General features: G+C 34.6%; 1 protein-coding gene across 2 annotated transcripts; it reads right to left on the bottom strand.

Annotated features, from left to right (window-relative positions):
• Positions 1–37: 37 nt before the first annotated feature.
• On the bottom strand, positions 38–12,231 carry LOC133681122 (E3 ubiquitin-protein ligase KEG). 2 transcript variants are annotated; one of them, XM_062104236.1, is made up of 16 exons: positions 11,247–12,231; positions 9,126–9,488; positions 8,788–9,018; positions 8,439–8,564; positions 8,006–8,342; positions 7,759–7,916; positions 6,819–6,976; positions 6,160–6,281; positions 5,874–6,008; positions 4,383–4,507; positions 4,091–4,195; positions 3,752–3,985; positions 2,891–3,224; positions 2,557–2,745; positions 2,093–2,398; positions 38–1,709 (listed from the first exon to the last, which is right to left on the bottom strand). In XM_062104236.1, exons 1-16 carry the CDS (start codon positions 11,972–11,974, stop codon positions 495–497), a joined length of 4,866 nt encoding a protein of 1,621 aa, XP_061960220.1. In that variant the 5' UTR covers positions 11,975–12,231; the 3' UTR covers positions 38–494. The 2 variants fall into 2 exon arrangements, with proteins under 2 accessions (XP_061960220.1, XP_061960221.1); XM_062104237.1 differs by having other exon boundaries at positions 8,439–8,561.
• Positions 12,232–21,708: the final 9,477 nt, after the last annotated feature.

Below are 21,708 nucleotides of genomic sequence, written 5' to 3'. Positions count from 1 at the left end.
ACTAGAATGGCGTGAAAGAAGCAACAGCTCAGCCAGATTTAAACGGAGAATGGCTTGAAAGAGCAACAGCTCAGCCAGATTTATATGGGTTTAATTTGTACAAAAAAACAAATAGATACCGACATGTATACCTCAAAAAAGGCTCATCAACTACCAATGTCATCTATTATGAGATACAAATGGCCTACAGCTACTATTTTTCTTGCCTGCTCTGTCATCTGTGTTATAATTAATAGCAAGGCATGCCACTTTTTCTCCATGCTCCTCGTATCCGTCTCTGTACGTCTTCTTTTTATCAGCAAACAATTCCCTTTTACAGACAAAGGGTCAAACAGAAGTTCTAATCATATCTGTATCAAATACTGCTGCTGAAACAAAGTTGATTCTTCTATGGTGCTGCAAGCCCATAACTCAGTAGCTCGAGAAGCAAATTGAAATAAAAAAAGGACCGAGGAGAGGGTGGAGAGGGTGCCATGAAGCCCTTATATTCAATATTAGCTCTCATCAAGAACAATGTCAGCAGGATCTCCGATCCATGGCCTCCCTTCTCTCCAATGAAACTTAATCCTCAACTTTCCATTTGCATCTACCCCAACTACCTGGCCCTTGCTTGCATGAGTCTCCATTCCCCACCCCCACCGAGGTGTTACCAGACCTTCTCTAATTTTCACCTTGTCGCCTACTTTGAATGGTCTAATTCGTTCCATTTCCAAAGCCTTGCAAAGCCACAGCTTCTCCAGGAAACAGAATGAAACCCATAGGTCCCCATTTTCCATCCGATGCACCACTCCAGTGCTTGAATGATTCACTTCTCCCCACTGGTGTGTTGGTGTTGAAACGGATGCCCTAACCTTCACCCAATCTCCAATGTGAAGTTCTTCATCCTCTACCAGCTCCACTTCTGATGGATCAAGCATCCAAGTCTTGGAGCCTACTGGAGTGTATATTCTCAGCTTCCCATCAGCATCAATTGCCGATATGGTTCCAACACTTCCATGACTGTGGCCTGACCACCCAAACCTTGGCTGCTTCACAGAAAGTTTAACCCTAACTTTCTGCCCAACCATGAGTCTTTCAACTCTTTCAAGGTGGGAAGTAGGCCCCGCCCATCTTTCTTGCTCCCCGCAAAAACCAACATATATGCTTCCATCCCACTCATCTCCATCATATCCTATACCCTGTACAACACCCACACTGCCTGGTCCAACAGATTTCCAGTTACTAACATCTTCCCTCAGTTTCACCCACTCACCCACTTCAAATATATGTTCAACCTCGAGATCTGCAGGATCTCCTCTCCACAACCCTGGCAAATGAAAGAATGCAACCCTCACTTCTCCATCAGCATGAACAGAGGTGATTATGCCTCGCGAATCAGGCAGAGCCCCTCTCCAGCCCCATCTCGGCTCCGACAGTCCAGTTCGAAACCGAACATGCTGCCCAACTTTGAAACAAGGTACCTTTTCAATATCTGTGTGATGAGCAATCCATCTTCCTTTACGGAAACAACAAGCCAGTTCTAGATAACCTGTCTCTTGTATGCTGTGTACAACAGCTAAACTTTCCTTCCCAATACTATTCCAATCATAACTAGGTCTGGTCCCCAAACTAGGTTTGGAACGTACCCAATCACCAACTTCAAATCCCGAAAGCCTTTCTGCATCTCCAGGAGAAACTTTCCACAAGCTATGTCTGCCAGTAACCCTCACCTGCATAGAATATAGCAAATCAAAAGACATTTCATTCTTCTGCTGAAAACTGACTATTGGTAATGACAGCAATCAACAATTTGATTATATATGGAGAGAGTGGCCCTCAATTAGGAATGCATAGTATTTACTTCTGCCAGCTTCCAATCATCATGTTAACCAACAAATGATCTCACCGTTATCAAGACAACAACTAGAAGAAAATGTAACTAAATTATATGATGAATGCTGCACCATCGTTTCATTAATGCAGCACCCTATCATTTGCTACACCTTGCTACTTGTAATGATTGCAGATGAAAGTAGCACAAGAGGAGCAACTTCCACATGCACAAGAAAACAAAATAAAAGGCATATTAAAGATCAGAAGGGAGCATGCATACATTCAAAGCTCCATCCATGTCAATTCTCACAATCTTTCCAACAGTTGCAGGACTTTCATTTGACCATCCAAGACGTGGTTGAGTCACAGATGACAAGACATGTATCTCTTGTCCCATTTCAAAAGGAGGCACCTTTTCAACATCTGTCACAGAGCAACAAAAAGGCTTGCTTCTGAAACAGAATGCCACACCCATGTCACCATCCTCTTCCAGGCTGTGAATTACCCCAATACTGTTCCGTGTGATGTCTTCCCATCCATACTTTGGAGAAGATACTGAAGCCTTCACTCTAACCCAATCCCCAACCTGCTCATAGAGGAGATTCATATACACAAAAAATAACTTCCTACCATGGATGTATTGAAATTTATTCATGATGACAAATATCATGCCATGACATGTATAACCATTGGTCATGGCAGATGGATTACCACATGCTACAAATTATGCCAGTATCACAATACCTTAAAATCTTCAACCTTTTCCATGTCTGATGGATCAGCCTGCCATGGTATAGGTCGATTTGGTATTTCAATTATAAGCAAGCCATCATTCTCTATCTCACTAATTCTTCCAACACTGTGATGTGTTTCGCCGCCCCAAGCATATCTAGGTTCTGCAACAGATCGCTTCACACACACCCGGTCACCAATCTGCAAAATTAAATGGTGAATAGGTGTGATATCCTTGGATAAAAATAGTGATTACTGATAGATAATTTCTTTTTCTAGATACGAGAAAATTGTCTTGAAAGCAATTTAGCATTATTCATGAAAAAAAGGTCAAATTTTGTTATACCTTGAAAGGAGCAACAGGCTCAACCTCCTCTGGTTCACAATGCCATGGATTTGGAAGATAGCTCAACTCTAACAAAAGACTATTATCTGGTCTAATACAATACACAATACCAATGCTCCCAGGTGTGACAGATCCAAGACCGTGCTTGGCAGTTGTAAGTGTGGGCCGGATGCGAACCCAGTCACCCACCTTAAATTCTTCGACTCTTTCCATCTCGGCAGGGTCAGCTTTCCATCCTCTAGATGCTCCCGGAAATCCAACACGAAGAATGCCATCATCGTCAACACATAAAACAGTTCCGATGCTGTCACGTGATTGACCACGCCAGCCAAACCTAATAGCATTACAGTATTAGTTATCAATATTAAAAAATGAACACATATTAGTGCTCACAGATCATAATTTGCTTCAGAAATTTTCTGAGAATTCCCAGAAAGAATGATGAGGTCAGATTTTTTACCATGAATACAACAAGGACACGTCTTCATTTCAAGATGCAAGAAAGACAAAAAAAAGTGAAATTGTAGGACATTACAGAGAATAGAGAAAGTGAACTGAACTTCCAAGTCAATCAGTCTCGACTCTGAGCGCGTGAATTTTTGTGTGTAAGAGAGAGATACAAAAAACTTTCATTTTCAGTTTCACCCAAAAACTCCTATTACCCTTCCATTTTATGACGCACAAATAAACAAAGTGCAAAAATAAAATCTCCAAGATCGACCTAATTATAGTAATATTATAACAGTTAACAAGCATTCGCAATGAAGATTTCTGACAGTTACCACTGTAGCATGTGAGCATTTTATCCATGTACTGTAACATTTGCCAAAACTTGCAATGTGAACAACTTAGCAGGCATACCGTGGTTCTTTGACATCTTGCTTAAGCTGGACATGCTGTCCCCTATCCAAAGGAATCACCTTCAAAACTTCATTGGCTAGCACACGAGCCTCTCCAGAGCAAAATGACACAATAAGGTTGTCCTTGTCCACAACAGTTTGCACAAAGCCTACACTTTTGTGTTTTGCACCTTGCCACCCATGCGTAGGAGTAGTGACACTTCTTTTGAACTTCACCCAATCCCCCACTTCAAATCTACATGCCATTAAGAGCAAAGAAATATATATTTTAGTCATAAATCATGCCACATCAACTTTCCAAAAATTCATCAAAGCACAATGACTAAAGTTTTGTCCTCACATTGTAGGAGATAGATGAACTCCCCTATTCACAAGTGCCTCCATCAAATCTTCAGAAATCCATTCCCGAGGAAGGGCCTCCAAAAAGTCACGGAGTGTCTTACCACTGTCATAAACATGTAAAAAAAAGAGTAGGGTTCAACACATCTTGGATCATCTTAGCAACTTTACAGTCAATATATGACACATAAAATGCAGTATCTCAAGGACAACAAAAACAAATTCCATTGTTGAAAACATTGAAAGAATAGAGGTATGTTAGAATCCTTGAGGATGTCAATGCTGGTACGTGCCTGTGGTTTCTAACTTCAACAGCAGCATTAGAATTCCTGAGCATAAGGATGAGCCATTCAAGATTCTCACGTATCATTTTTGCTGTTTCAGCTGCTATGTGGAAAGCATTGTCCCCTTCATCATCCTGATAATGGGAAAATGCATCTTATGGATTTGCATTTAGCAGAAAACTCCTCATAACAAGGAGCAAAGAGAATAGAAACAACTTGAATAAATCGATTAAAATGTAGAAATAATAAGACCAGCCAAACCATATTTAATTATCACAGCAAAGGAAGATGGCCCCAGAAGAAAGAGCTACGCAGAAAGCGCAAACATAAATTCTCTCTCTCACTTGAATAAATTGACTAAAATGTAGAAATAATAAGACCAACCAAACCGTTATTAATTATCACAGCAAAGGAAGATGGCCCCAGAAGAAAGAGCTATGCAGAAAGAGCAAACGTAAATGTCATCTGTCGTACAGGTATAGGAATAGTCAGCCAGAAGAATAAATGGAAGTCACTTTTACAACAAAAGGTTGATTTTCCAAACATCTTTATGTTTCAAAAACATGATAGCTTCCAAACCAAAGATAGATTGATGAAATAACTTAAGCAACCTGATAACATGTAACCTTGACCTAGAATAATTTCAATCATTCTTGAAGACCTATATAAGAGCTCATCCAAAATTGAAATTAATAGTAGATGGTAAAGTTGGCATGCTGCTAGCGATCAATACTTCAAGAATAACCAGGTTTGTGATATCAGTTTCTTTTTCAAATTACTCTTCTATTCCTTAATGAGCAACCAGAGAGCATGAAACCTTGGCCGAGAATAATTTCCAATCAACATTGACAAAGATATAACAGTTTCTTTCTCACATTAAGTCTCCTACCATAACAATTCATGACCATAAAACTTAGAATCAATTTGCATTTGCAAGAAAGCATCACAATATCTTGAAAGAAGCACCTTTTACTATTTATTTGGGAAACTAATTCTCTCCTTTTCAGCAATACTAATCTTTTTTTTTTTTGTTGTCACAATTATTTTTAGTCCTCTAATGGTTAACCCTCACTCAGTCAGACACATTATTCTTTTCAATTTGTTATAAGTCAATCCCCCATTAGAAATAAGCCCCAGGTTTCATACATGTTGCTTTCATGAAAGCAGTCCTAAAACAATAATTTTTCTGAGCCCAAAAACAATTCAAAAACATTGTATATGTCAAGGAAAACTACATGCCACGAATGAAAACCAATTCCAAGTTCTCCATACATTCAGGAATTCCACAATTTTTCATCTTAGAATATTTCACACAGAAACTACCACATTTAATGGTTGAGCATCTGGTAACATCCAGACCAAAACGATTTTTAGAAACTAGCAGGCGTGAAAAAAATCAAGCAGTCAGCATAGTATAATAGTTAACTTCAGATGAAGAGAACACAATCAACGCAAAAATACACATGGTACCAATGAAAATTCTAAAGTGTAAGTGAAAACCTGCATATTACAATTTGCCCCTGCAGATAAGAGCAACCCAACACATGACTTTGCCCCTCTTGCCAAGGCTACATGGAGAGGTATTGTATTCTGCACGTTCCGAATGTTTACATCCACTCCAGCATCAAGAATAATCTATTAAGAAATTTAAAGGTGTAGTTATAAAAACTGGAAAACAGAAACATAAAGAAAACATTCTAGCCAAAGCATCTAGAATAAGAAAGCTACAATAGAGAAATAAGTCATTAAGCAATCATATCCACCAGGATGAAAGCTAATATCTTACTTTGACCAATTCAACATCATTTGCCATAGCAGCAGTATGTAAGGCTGTTCGCCCATGTTGAGCATCTTGGGCAGTTGGATCTGCTCCAGCAAAAAGTAATATTCGCACAAGTTCTCTCCCTTCTACAATGAATCATCAGAAATTAATTAAATGCATGAATCACATCAAGCATAGATGATACAGAACCAAGCGATTTTACTCTCTTTTTTTAAAGACAAAAACACACTAGAGAAATTAACAATGCCAAAGTGCAAACACAAAGGGGGCAAGAGGTAAAGACAAAGGATAAACACTGGATATAGAAGCAAAATCCTTTTAGACACATGAAAAAACTAAAGTGCTTTTCGACATAAATTAACTCAGGCCAAGATCAAACTTAACACCAAACTTCAAATCATTGAGATTTGGTTTGTAAATATGTGGAACAAACTCCAGATTGGTCATCTGTTCAATCAACAAAGAAACCATGGACTATTCAAAATAATGCTAACTAAAACTTAATAGGCACCAGCTCTCACAACAAAGAAACAATCTTTTTTCCGAAGAAAAACAAAATATCAACTAAAAAGAAGAATAACAAATTGAACTAGACAGAACTTATCACCATTGGTAATTATACTATAATCAAACAATCTAAGCTTCTAAGCTTCCAAAATTACCAGTTTCATGATCTTTCTTCGCAGCAGCCGCCATGCATAATGCAGTTCCAACAGGACTTGGTATATCAATGGCATCAGCAATTTCTTCTGGGGATGCAACTTCTACCCACCTTCTCACAACAGCCACATTCCATGTTGCTACACACAAGTGCAATGGCCTGTGGCATTGAGAGAATTATGATGTGCATCATAGAAGGCAAGAAATACAATTGAAAGAAACACAGGCATAAACATTTTGAACACATTACAATCATATAAAATAGCCATCTTATAGAAAGAACAGATTTCTCAGACCACAAGCAAGGGACCTAAAGTATTGTATTAATATCTCCTACACTTCACAATCAAAATGGAGAGTAGCACATATAAGAGTTATTTTATACCCCATTAAAAGTGCAGAACATTAATGAGCGCATAGGCAGAACTGATGAGTGTGCAGATGGATAGAAATATGATAACTTTAAAAAAAAAAAAAAAAAACCCAAGTTATCATAGTAGCAGCTGTAAGATAACTAGCTCTTTCTGGTATTTTTAAAAAAGTTTCCTTTGTTGTATCCAAGCAAGTCTAAAATTATTTTTGTTTTTTATATTTCATATAGGATGGTCCGCTGATGCTCATTGTCATAACATCATTCTTTTTCTCTATTAAAAGAACTTCCTCCCTTTTTCAATAAAATGGAAAAAAGATGAGATGCATAAACTGTTTTTATATCCCATTATACCCCATCTGCTTTATGGGTCACAAGCCACCAAAGAATCAGAAATAGCAGAAAAAGAAGCATGCAAACCTTTTCTTGTCTTACACTGGTTGTAAACTCGGACAAGGTTCTTACTAAAAAGGAGAGAGAAGGTGATCGCCCTTCCTTGTTTATCATTCATATTGAGGGGGGTGGGGGGGAATTACTGCAATAATTAAAGAAAAAAGCTAGCAAGCACTTACGTCAAATTTTTTGAATTTGGGACAGCCATGGACCCACAACCCCCATTTTCCAGTATAACAAGAGCACAATCTGTATATTTCTTGGAAACAGCTCTGTGCAATACAGATTCACCTTCATCATCAATTGCATTCGGATCAGCTCCAGCCAATAGCAGCTCCTATCATTGTATAGGTTCTTTTCAATATGAAACCGATTAAAATATATATATATATATATATATATAAACATGATGAACTGAAGACCTACACGCATGCAATCAGGTTGGCCATGGTATGCACAAACATGAGCAACAGATGGACCAAAACCTTCCCTCAACCTAGATCTTACATTAGCCCCTCTTTCAATGAGAGCACGAACACATTCTGGGGATCCTGCAGCTAAAGCAAAAACAAGCGGAGGATCCCCATCTTTGTCCAATACATCAACATCTGCCTCTCTGTACTCCAATATAGCCCTAACAAGCTCTGAACTACCACGTCTGCAAGCTAGATGAAGAGCAGTTTGGCCATCAGCATTCTGCGCTTCTAATAGCATAGATATTGGGAAATTGTCATTTCGTGATGCAACCTTTGCAAGTAATTCCCTGCATTTAATAAAGAGGCAAAAAAAATGTGAAATGAGATACAAAAACATGCGAACATATATAGAGAGTAACAAGAAGGTGTTGTATTAAACTGACCTAACGCCACTAACATCCCCTTCTGACACTAATCGATGTAGATGGCCAGGGTTATCCTGAAATACCTCCAAATCAGAAGCAAGGGGAGGTTCCTTCACATATGACCTAGGATATTTTGCAAAGCTGCTGCAATCACACAAAAACTTTTGTAAGCAATTCTCTTGCACAGAAAGCTAGTCTCCTACACACACAGAGATGTGCTTGAACACATGATTAAGCTAGTCTGCTGCAATCATTCGGTGAAATCTTTGTTTGGCTATAACAGCAGCAACCAAGCTGGCATTTAGCAGTGTGTCTATACAAAAACAATGGGAGGATAAGATCTCAACACCAACTTTGATGTTCTTACTTATCAGGACTTGCGGGAGGGCTGCGTGGCAACTCTTGCAAATGACGGAGGAATATTGCTAACATTGCACTAAATGCTGGCCTTTTCGATGCTTTGAATTGTAGGCATTCTCCAATCATCTTCCACAATTCTCTAGGCATTCCAACACCTACTACACTTGCATACTGTGGAGGCAACTTTCGACCCTTCACAACAGCTCGATAAATTTCATCTGCACTTAAACCAGCCCACCTGCACAAATAATCAACTTGTATTACAAAGAAATTAAGCACCAACAAAAAAAATTCAAAGAAATGAAAGATTAAACAAGAAACAAAAAATAAATAAAAAACACATACGGGATAGAACCGGTGCACATCTCCACCAAAGCACAACCAAAACTCCAGGCGTCTGACTCCACGGATATACCTATTGCATCATCCCAGAACAGATTCAATGATTTCTTTACTGGCTCCCATGCCTCTGGAGCTGTATAGCTTGGACTAAGCATTGTACAGTCCATGCATGAATGGATTTTTGCAGAATCACACTCCGATCGAGCTTTCCTACAGGCAGGTTTCTTTAGAATTGCAGCAAGTCCATAATCAGAAACAACCGCACGACCACTTGAATCCAAAAGAAGATTCGACGGTTTTATGTTCATGCAAACAACACCTGCTGCGTGAAGTTCAGCCACTCCTCGAGCTATATCAGCACCATATCTACAGTAGGCATATGCTTACTATGTCAGGAAAAGAATCACAGCCAGCTAACATTACTACAAAGAGCTTTTCCATGAGCTTATTGGTTAGCATATACTAATTAAAATATCTGAAACTCAATAGATCTTCAACCAATCCATATATTGATTTAAAAGTAAGATTCAATGCAGAAAGGGAAACCATTAGATGTTTGGCAAACTGATATGAGATCTTTTAAAAAATTAGATTCTAGAATTTCACTAAATTTGTGTGAGATGTTTGGCATCCTGTTCCTGGAGCAGTTGAATGATAGGGAAAAAACTTTCAATCATTTCACAAGCACCAAAAATGTGAAAAGGCACACCCACTGCATTGAATATCTTTTCCCTCTCCCACGACCAACTATGTGAATCGACAACTGTTCCACCTTACTCAGAATAGCCTAATCTTCTCCAGCTATCAAAAAAGTGTATTTCACGTACCCGAGGCCACCAGCAAATGCAACAAAAGAAGATACCATTCAGTTTCTGGAAATAATAAACATAAAAATTTGTCCTTTTTTTATCAGTTTATAAACCAGCTATACAAGTCTGCTCACATAGAGAATGTATTCCACCATGTAGCCTCACATGCTAACAAGAACTGTCTCCCAGTCTTTCTAAATTTTGCATCAACGGTGCTCATAGCTTAAACATGGTAGTTAATATTTATCCATGTACAAGCAAATGGATTTGAAATATGACTTCATGAACATGAAATTGGTTGCGTCAAATACTTCTCGGCACTATAAAACTCATGTCTGTCTCTATGCATGCAGCAAAATGACTTTTCAGCAATACACGAGGAACTCTTTTTTTTTCAACAGACACAGGTACTGAAACAACCTTTTTACCCAAAAACTTAAACAGCTATCTTAATCTAGCACTGAACTAGCAAAGAAAGAAAGTGAAAATTTTGTTAGTAGCAGTTAGTGTGAGTGTGTTTCCACATGCACACGCACACCAAGACTATCAGACCTGATTTACACGATGGAGGATAAGATATCCTCCTAAAGAAGAGACATAAATATAAGACTATCAGAACATTTAATTCTTCTATCCCTTTTAATGTCAGATATGAACAATCCCTCGAAACTCCCATGTAATGAGGCACAGTGATGCAGCACAAAACAAAACAAAAAGATGATATATGACAAAAATTATTTGGATACGGAACAATCCTCGAATTCTTCTCAGCTCAAAAGCAACAAAACTACAAAAAAGGCATACTTTCCTCTCCCTAATCCAACTAGATTAACCAACAAATCCTCTTCTGTCAAACCCATAATAACCCAATGCTCGCCACATATCCTAGGCCACCGACAATGCGAGATGATAAGATAGTGTGCAGCTCCAGACAAAAATAAATATAATTTCTGTTCCTGAATTCTCAGCTAACGAACTAGCATGACAGTAATCGTAGATTCAACATTGTAATTGATATTTGACTGTATACAAGTACAAACATTTCTATTTTCCCATGTGAATCCATGATCAGGAATTAGGTTTTATCGATCTCTAATCAACACAATAAATCGACAGCTTGTCTATGTGCATGCAACTTGATTACTTTCACAAGGAAAAAATAACTTATCAAATCAAACGCCTAAACACACAGCTTGATCCTTAAAACGCAAATTACTGAACCAGAATTAACGCATAGCAGTATAGCACAACAAGAACAAATTAAATAAAATCTTAACCAAAAGCATAAAACAAAATTCGAAAAGGCAAAAAAGACCTTAGAATTTGCTCGAGAGTAAGCCTTCCTTCATTCCTTTGCATCTCCGATTCAACAGAACCATAACACCTATCCGTAACAATCCCTAAACACCCATCCATTTTTACAACCCCATGAAAAGTACACACATTCCTACACCACATCGCCGCCTTTCTCAAACTCTCCAACTGCCCTAACACCCAGTCCACCTCCATCTCCTCCCCTATCTCCACCTTCTTCACCGCCACCCGGTGCCTACACACCTTCTTCCCATGGACCCCGCCGCCACCAATCACCGCCGTCCACGTCTCCATGCCAGATTTACTCCTCCCTTCGCCAATTTTCTTCACCAACTTCACCTCCGGGTGGGCCCCGACATCAATCACCGGCCCACAGGCACCAGAACTCGACGCGTCGGACCCGCGGCTACACCTCTCCTCCTCGAAATCCTCTTCATCACCATCACCCTCGTCGTCAGTGTAATCGCAATCGAAGTTCGCTGCCGCCGAAGACGACGAGGAGGAATGGAGCAGAGCTAAAACGGCGAAGTTCTTCTTCAGTGCGGTGACTGAGTTGCCTACGACCGACACGTGTCGGCATCTAGGGCAGACAAGTGTTGTATCGGTAGAAGCAGAGAACATTCGAGAGAGACAGTCTTTGCAGAATCCATGACCGCATTGGAGAAGTAGAGGAACTCTCTCTTCTTCGTCATACCGCGTTTGGCAAACTGAGCAGCAAGGGACTTTCATTTTTCAAATTCTGTGGTTGAATCAAGTGAGCGATTGGGGTTTTATAAGTGATTTTTAAAGAGATCTTGAGAGAGCTAGACAAGGTAGATCCATGAGGATTGGTGAAAGGAAATGGAGGATTAAGGAAATAGAGAGATGATAAAAATTGTGATTTTTAAGAGATTAAATGCAAAATGTTAGAGAGAGAGAGAGAGAGTAGGGGGGGGTTTTGGTGAATTGGATTTGTTTTTCTTGCCTTTGCTTTAGGTTTGGTTGGCTGCTTTGCTTGCTTGCACTTGTGAGAGAAGTCCATTTAGCTACAATTTAATTTTTATTTTTTTTAATAGAGTTTAGGGGAGAATACATGGCTACGTTGGATTGGACAAAAGAGTAACTTAGTTTTTATAATGGAGCTGTATGCATTATTTTTTTGTAAAATAATTGTTGTTTATTTCTTATTGGGATAAAAAGGATGGTTTTGAGTGGAGAACATGGATAGGTGCTTAGATTTATATGTTCAAAAATAAAATTGAGGGATGGGTCTAGTGATAAGGCGAGAATTTACTGTTTTAATTAATAAGTTTGAGAATGTTTGTTTTTATATTTAAAAAGTACTTTTTTTGAAATATTTTTTTATTTTCAATTATTTTTTTTATTTTAGATTTTTTTATGTATTGTTATAAAAAAAATATCTTATTTTAATGCATTTTCACACAAAAAAATATTTTAAAAAATAAAAAATAATTGTTACTGCAATCTTAAACACTATCTTAAACCTTATGTTGGCATCTAAAATTAAAATTATTGCCAATACATTTAATTATAAATAAAACTAGAACTCGGATTATGCACGGAACAGTCCATAATAAAAACGACTAATAAGCCTTTCAATAACCAAAAAATAAAAGCACACCTAGGGATAGAGTCGTATTCTCACATATATTATCGTACAGTGTAATTACTATCATGCTCTTTAAAGGAAAAAAAAAAGCTAATATATAAGGGGTGTTTTTGAATTTTCATATTTTTTGTACAGTGTAATTACCATATAACTTTTGCGATCAACTTTTTTTTAAGGTCAAAGGGCATTTTAGGTTTTTTAACCTTGATTTTCTTGGAATTATTTCATGGGATCGAGGGTATTTTAGTTTTTCTATCATTAAAAAAAAAATGGTTGGTGTGTGGTACCTCCTGTTGTTGTTGGTAGCTTTTTGCGACAGTATTCAAAGCATCTCACTATCCTCTATACGGTGAGGCGGCACATGTTAAGCCTGCATGACATAAAGGAGCCATGGCAAAAAATTTCTCCTTCCTCCTATTTTCTTTCTCCTTCATCTCAAAAGATATGTTGGCCTTGCTAGATGACCTTCAATCATTTAATTATATTGAATTTGATTTATTTGTTTTTCAAATTCATCCCTTGGCATTTGATTTTTTATGTTTTTTTATCAAATTTGATTATCATTCTTCTAATTCCTATTTATTTCTCTTTTAATCTTTTTTTGATTGAATTATATTTTTTTATTTATTCCCCAAGCATTTGATTTTAATTCTTTTTTTTTGTTTAATTTGATCTTCATTTTTATGATTCCAATTCCTTTTATTTTGTGTTCTCTTTTTTATTTGTTATTTCATCCCTTATTGTTTAATTTCATTGAATTTTCATATCATATTTGCTTATTTTTTATCATGCTTTTAATCCCTCGTCTAGGAGTTAAACCCCGTCATGCCTCGGGTCACGGGTTAGGTCGAATAACTGGGGTTACTTGGATCAATTGGATTTTTTATTGTGCATGAAGTAAAAATGATATTATTTTTATTTTAAAAAATAGCAAAAAAAATCAGCGGGTATTGACATGATTTTTTACTAGCTAATCACTTGATTGTATATTTAGCTAAAAAATAAAAATGATATTATTTTGATAAAAAAATAATAATAGAGAAAAAATTCAATCATGATCCTCTCTTTTTTTATTAGTCTTTCTTTGTTTTAGATTTTTTTTCCAGTTTCATCTGTTTCCAATTGATTTTGTTTTGTTTTTATATTAAATATAGTACTCATTCTTTTGACTATTGCTTTTTATATATATATATCATTTTCTTAATTTGTTTTATCTTTCAATTTCGTCCATCAATATTTTTATTTCATTAATTTTTTTATTTAATTTCGGTTCTCATTTCTTTTCATTGCTCTGTTTTATCCTTTTTCTTTTTTTATTCTATTTTTCGATCAAGTCCCTCATTATTTTTTTTCATTAGTTTTTATACTAGATTTGGTTTCCGTTGTTTTAATTATCATTTTTTCTTTCTAATTTTTTGATGGTTAAGAAATGTTTTCAATATTTTTTGTGCTTTCTGTACGATCATATTGATTTCATGACCAGAGTTGCTGGTTTTAAATATTAGTTTGATTTAACTTTGTATTTTTTTTAGTTTTATCATTTGACATTAGGTTACTGGAACTTGAGCTTTCTATTTTTTACCTTTTGGGTTATCCCGGATAATAAATTAGTCAAGTTAACCCGGATTCACTTAAATTATCACAATTTGACTATTATTTTTATATTAGAAAAAAATTGACCCGTCTCACAGCTTAGCGCGAACAAAAAAAATATAAGATGAATCAGTTTGATTCATGACTATGTGATGTGAGATGACATATTTGTTTTCTCGATGTAAAAAAAGATGTGAGTGTTATTAACATTTTTTAATATTTTTTATACTCGAAAAAAACTTTAACTACAAACTGAAAAGTTTATATATATATATATATATATATATATATATATATATATATATATATTAGTAAATGATAATAAATATGTTGATTCTACTCAAACATTGTGTTGATGATATGAGAAAAAAAAATGTTATTTCTTATAAGAAAATAAGATAAATATTTGTTATGGTTTGAAATTGAATGCTTAGAGTTTTACTTTGTTTAGATTAATAAAATAAAATTTTATTTTGTCAATTCAAGCATTAACTCAACTTTAAAATTTATTATTAACTTCGTGAGATCTCCATATAAAGCTAATAGAAGCAAAACATAAAACTTCATCCCGAGTCAACCTAGAGCCCGTTTGTTATTGCAGTAGTGGTTGCATTAAAATGATGTTTTTATTTTTAAAATTTTATTTTTGATATCAGTACATTAAAATGATCAAAAAATAAAAAAAAATTATTTTCAAGTAAAAAAAATCAAATTTTAAGCAAATGGTGTTCTGGCCACAATGTCAAACGCCATCTCAAAGTGAAAGAATTAAGTTATAAATAAAAAAAATCAAGTGATAAAAAAATTAAAGATAAAAAAATAGTGTGGTTAGTTATTGCAATCCACGATGAATTTTGTCTTTGTTTTTGATATTGTATTTTTAATATTTTTTCCACTTCTTGCTTTTTTGCATGTTCATTATTTCAAATTTTATTTTATGATTCATTGAGGGATGATTTTGTGAAACTAAACTATAATTATTAAAAAAAAACAAAACAAATCAACAAAAAAATGGTGCCGGTGAAAAAAAGTGTTGGATTTGGTTCACTGTTGATACAGAAGAAGGTTTCCACTCCACCTTTTTTTCAATATATTTATTAATGATTTGTATTGACTAGATCGAAAAGATAAATTTAATTTAACTGTAATATAGAGAAATAATAAAATACAATTTAACTAGTAAGTAGATAACCCTGCTTGTTTTTGTATTGTAAAAATGTTTTTTAAAAAAATTAATTTTTTTAATTTTTTTATTTGCTTCAAATTAATATTTTTTTTAGTGTTTTTGAATCATTTTGATGCGTTAATTTCAAAAAATAATAATAAAAATATTATTTTTATGTATTTCTGAGTGAAAAACACTTTAAAAAATAACCACAAACACACTAAATACATGCATGATTCATCAAGTTTGATTTTCTTATCAAATTAACTCTTTTCCTATGAAACTCGATTGATATATTAGAGTTTTATTTTGTGAAAAAATGATGAGATCTGAGACACATGAAGAGAATAGTAAAACATATTGAAAACAATAAATGGGTATATTAAATTAATTTTTTTTTTATTAAATATATATTAATATTTACTCTTAAGAACATAATTAAAGGAAAATATTGCTTCCCCCAAACTCTAAAAAAAAAACCGGTTTACTCCCAAAAAATCAGTTTTATAATAGATGGGTAGACTTGATAAATAATAATAATAAAAAAAAACCCTAAACTAGAGGGATCACATGTGTCTTTTAGCTGACGGACAACTTAGTCCTTACAGTATAATATTTTTTAAAATCAATCTTCATGTTGAAGTCAAATGACAAATAAAGTGGGCTAAGAAAAATTTGACATCCCTTTAACATTGGTCATATATTCCGAGTCGAAAAAAAGGATTTGTTGGACAAACGTTTATAATTAATAAAATTCTGTTTGAGAATACAATAGTGGTTATTTTTTACTTTAAAATATATTAAAATAATTTTTTTAATTTTTTAATAATTATTTTTTACAGCAATATATCAAAATAATTTAAAAATATTTAAAAATATTAATTTAAAATAAAAAAATTAAATTAAATTTTTTCAAAAATATTTTTATAACATAAAAACAAATAGAGTTATGCATTCAAAACCTTATATTATGCACGTGTTGCATGCAATACTAGTCTAGACAACAAGGATAGACAGGTGAAACAAGCTGTCTTGGATTTCCTCCCTGAGAAAGTTGCCATCTTGGCTTCTTGCAATGGCCTAACTACGAGGGTTTCGAGAGCTATTTAGGAAAAGACGAGACGTGAGAACAGGGTCCTGTCATGGCGTGGAGCATCGAGTTCTGCCAGGGAGATGGATTTATATGCTTGCTGTCTCTTGAATTCTGCCGTGGAGGGATTTCATTGAGGCCGTGGTGGATAGTTCTGGATCAGCTCTCTATCACATTGGTGCTTCAGTGAACAAGAAACCACGTTTCAAGTTGGTGGGAATCCAACGCTCTGAAGCTGCTTCAAACGCATTTCCTTTGTTATTTGCTCGTCGGGACATGAAAATGGACAACTTCCAAGGAAGATTGCCACTGCCATTAAAGAATTTCAACAGCTCACAAGGATAGGGAGGCATTAATTGTCGGTGATAGATTTTACTAGTTGACCTGGAACCACCACGTTATCAAACCGAGGTAGCTTCCCGGGTATTTCAAGCAAGTCCAACTTTTCACATCTTCAATCCTTCATTTCCTTGTGTCCTTGACACCGAGTTCTTGAAGCTGCGATTCGGAGGAAACTCCAACGAAGATCAGAATGCTGTAGCAGAAAAATAAGACTTTCTCATATGGATAATTCACTCCAGATTTGTCATCCAGAATCTTTGTTTATATCATCATTATATACCACCAATTCAAACAAATTTCTTAGTTTGAAGAATTATATACCACCAATTCAAACAAATTTCTTAGTTTGAAGATAACTCAACTAATTAGATTTTAAGTTTGTTTTCTAGAAATTATAAGTTTAAGTTGCATAAATTTTAAAGTTATTAAAAATTTATATCATTATTAATTTTAAAATTTATAAAATTAGTGGAGATATTTACAAACTAATCTAGATATTTATGTTAATAATAATAATAATAAAAATAATAAAAATTTCTTAGCTCGCCAATGATGCAAGAATGAAAGGGAAAATGTTGTTGCACGGCTTCCCGAATCAGATGTCGGCAGCTTAACATTAAAGGCATGCACTTCGAGCAATACTTTGCCTCGAATGTAGATCAACCGACATGGCTATTCATCCCGGTATGGTTTAATTATTGGTGACATAAAATCTCTATGACAAGTTGACAGCAAGACTGGCATGCTCGATTACTCATATGCCATGTGAGGGGAATCATAGTTAGTCTTGCATAGTCATGGTTACAATCGAGGGGAGAATCGAGATTAAGGTAGTAATTGTTTTTTTATTAGATAAAATATTTTGTAAAAATAATTTAAAAATATATTAAGATAAAATATTTTGTAAAAATAATTTAAAAGCATCAAAAAACATTAATTTATAAAAGAAATAAAATATTTTTAATTTTTTCAAAAAACACTAAATATTTTTTGTTCTGAAATATATCAAAATAATATATTTTTTTTATTTTTTAAAAAATTATTTTTAATATTAACACATTAAAATAATTTAAATACACTAAAAAATTAATTTGAAAAAAACTTTCCTTACTCAGGTTAGGCCTTGACAGCACAGTTGCTGGGCTCTTGATGAAACCCATGCAGGCCATATGAATTTTGTGTTCAGGAGTTATAAAATCTGAACTCACTGTCATCGTTTATCCTAGTTCGCGGAAAAAGCTTGCCTCGATCTCATTTGGTTTATGCAATTGTCAAGTAGCTTTCACTAGCCTCGACGCGGGCAGCGTATTTGAAGGTGTGTAAGTCTGGAGAGTGTTGATGATGGCCTCCAGAAATTTAAAGATTTTCGAGGCCCTCACAATATAGTACAGAAAATTTCTCAATGAAAGGGCAGCAAAAGATGAGATTCTGGCTATCATTTTCATCAACTTCAACTGGCCTCGAGGACAGATTATGGTATCACAAGACATGTGCAGCTTGGCAAGGTGATCTGATATCCTTAACCTATAGAGGGTTAAGGTTTTGGCAGAGAAGAAGGCTTGCGAGGAATCATCAATATGAAAATAACGACGCGAAAATTTAAACTTGATACCAAGCTCTTCGACACCAGACTGTAGAGCAAATGCAATCAAAGAATCGATACAGGAAGCAAACCCATTAAGGTGGAAACTCGGAGATAGGCTAAGCCTTAGCCTAAACAAAGAATGATGGACAAAATTGAGGAATTTATTTCTCGTCTTTTTCCTCAGAAAAGTGTAATTATACAATGATAGGAAACCCTAAAAAAGAATCAGAAAAATCCCATGTCACGGGGAATGAAGTCGAGATTTGATGCCATGACTTGTACGAGATACCAGCTAGGGCCAAATCTATTGATGTTGTTCGCTTTGATACCCCAGATGGGCATTGTTTTGTTTTGCTTTGAACACAATGTATCACTGTATAAATCATTGTTGTATGCTAATAACTTTCAGACAAGTTCATAATTCATTTCAAAACTATTTTAGAAATTGTAGAAATTATGAGTGAAACAAGTTTCACTGTTCTTATAATTTACAAAGCAAAGTTACACACATATATATAGAGAAATCTTTAGCCAGCTATTGTTACAATCCTTCTAGGATAGATATCCTATCAGCGGCAGGATATATCTGTCAGGTCGTTGTCTTATGATTACACACGGAAGTATCCTTCAATGCTAGCTGTCACCACAATTTCAGGAACCGAAGAGAGTTTACAAGTGCAGGACACTAGATATTTGCAATAGAAATATATTTATTCTATATTTTTGTTTTTGTTTCTTTAACAAAACATATCTTTTATATTTATTTTGTTTTGGAACAGTAACAAAATGCAATACAATTTACATAATAAGCTTTTGTGCTCTCACATTTGGACCATTCACATGAACAAGGAACCACTGGAAATGGGAAAAACAGCACCATCGAGGAATACCTTAACGAACCTGAATCTGAATCTAAAGGAACTACGGTTTTGTCTTTCAAAACTAGAATCCTGATGTTCTTCGGCATGTTTAGGTTAAACTGCATTTGTGTCCTTACGAGTTCTTCATTGTTCTATTTCTACCTTCATAGTTTACAATATCTCAGTGTTATCCCCATAATTCTTAAGCAATTTAGGATAATCCCTCGTTACAAGAGACATGAATCATAATAGGGAAATCTTCCATCCAATTTTTCTTACCACAGGAATTAATTAACTAGCTTTCGGGAGCAACTATATTACCATCTATTTCTATATACATGACAGAAAGAGTCATGAAACTTACAGGCAAGCCTAAGTTCTCAAGCAATCTTCAACAATTAGGCCTGCAGGAGAATCACCTCAAGTAGTTCATCTCCAGGATGATTAATGAAGGTAGTTAGTTCAACTTTTACAACACGGGCTCACATAAACTAAATTAGGTTAGGTTTAATTAGAAGCCCAAACAGATTGTGTGTTGTCAAAGCCCAGCCTAGATTCAAATCCTAAGGCGAAGCCCGCTTGTATAGATATATAGAGTCGGCTTCCAGAGCCCCACATTGAGAAAAATGCATTAAATTCTCGAGAATGCTTTGTGTTAATATAAAAGATGTTGCTTTTAGCATTATTTGCGTTGTCAAAAGATATAACTTGGAATTCACTTGGTTTAAGATTCCAGCCTACATTAATCCACGAGTTAATTCAAATTATATTTTTTTAAAAAAAACTTTAAAATCACATCAATTTAGAGGGTATTTTAAATAAAATAACATTATTATAAAAAAAATATGATTTTAAAATAAAACTAACTCGAATCAGATTTTAAATTAAATTAGTAGAAAATGCTAAGTTAACCTAATTAATAATTGTTTCAGATAAAAACTTAAAATTATTTATTGACATCAAATAAAAAAACTGCTACAAAATTAACGATCAACTTAAAAAAAGAAGAAGCATTAATTTCTCGGCTTTGATTTTAATAATTTCCTTGAAATGGTTCTGTGATAGATAAATAATTAAGAATTCGTCTACATTAATCCTGATTATTGAGCATGTTTTCTCCTAAAAACAATTGTGAAAAAGTTAAACAAATTGGCGGCCAAAGATGCTTTTAAAAAAAATTATAAATGTGGTTTATCTTATAATAAATCATACTATTTTGATCAATGGCATGTTCAATTCACTCAACCATGTTTGTGTGTAGTATTGTAATGAATGATATTTTTTAAAAGTATTTCTTCAAATTATTTTAAAATATTTTTATTTTTAACATCAGTATATTAAATTATCAAAAACCATCAATTTAATGTTTTTTTCAAGACAAATATATATTTAAAAAATATCTAAAAATAAAAGTTATTACATTCCCAAACAGGTTTTAAATAATGTTTGTTATAATATACATAGATAGTGTAGTGTAGTGTTGTATATCAATAACTCTAACTTAATTTTTAGCTTTTTTCTTCAGTAATTCAACTCAAATTAGATTATGTTTGATTAATGTTTTAAGAAAAAAATGATGGACACATTTTATTGAAAGTATGAAGATAAAAATATAGAAAAACTTGTTTTTAAACTAATTTTAGATCAGTAAATTTTTATCATTTAAAAATTTAAAAAAAATACAAGAAATATATCTCTCATATCCTCCTTGTTATCTCCATCTTTTCTACGTGTCATAGTAATGAAATTAATGCTACCAAAATTGTTCAATATATTTTAGCTAGGACAACCCACAGTTATACTTAACACATCAAGCCGACAACAGGGAATGAGACTACGTTAAGGTTAACTGCAGTTCTTATTCATAAAACGACGAACACACAAATTTAACTATTAACTAAACCCTCCTGGACATAAAAAAAAAGTCATGCCACGAGCAGAAGTTGAGATAGATATATGGTGATAGGGACAACATTTAATGTGAATACTATATTGTTGAATCTAATGTATGCTAGATAGGTCCAAATTAACATATGACGAATTACTTGGCCTCCTCCACAAGATGTTAAGATTCTAAATTTCTAAGATCTTTACATGGGTCCCCAGAGTCAGTGATCTCTAGCCAAGTCTTGAGTCGTGAATTCCAAAATCATAGTTTTTCCTTAGTCACATGAGGCTGCGCACATGCGTTATATCGATCCAATATTTCTCTTCTAGTT

The sequence above is a fragment of the Populus nigra genome, chromosome 1 (genome assembly GCF_951802175.1).
Source record: "Populus nigra chromosome 1, ddPopNigr1.1, whole genome shotgun sequence".
Classification (NCBI taxonomy): Eukaryota; Viridiplantae; Streptophyta; class Magnoliopsida; order Malpighiales; family Salicaceae; genus Populus; species Populus nigra.
This window is presented reverse-complemented; position numbering and strand designations above follow the sequence as displayed.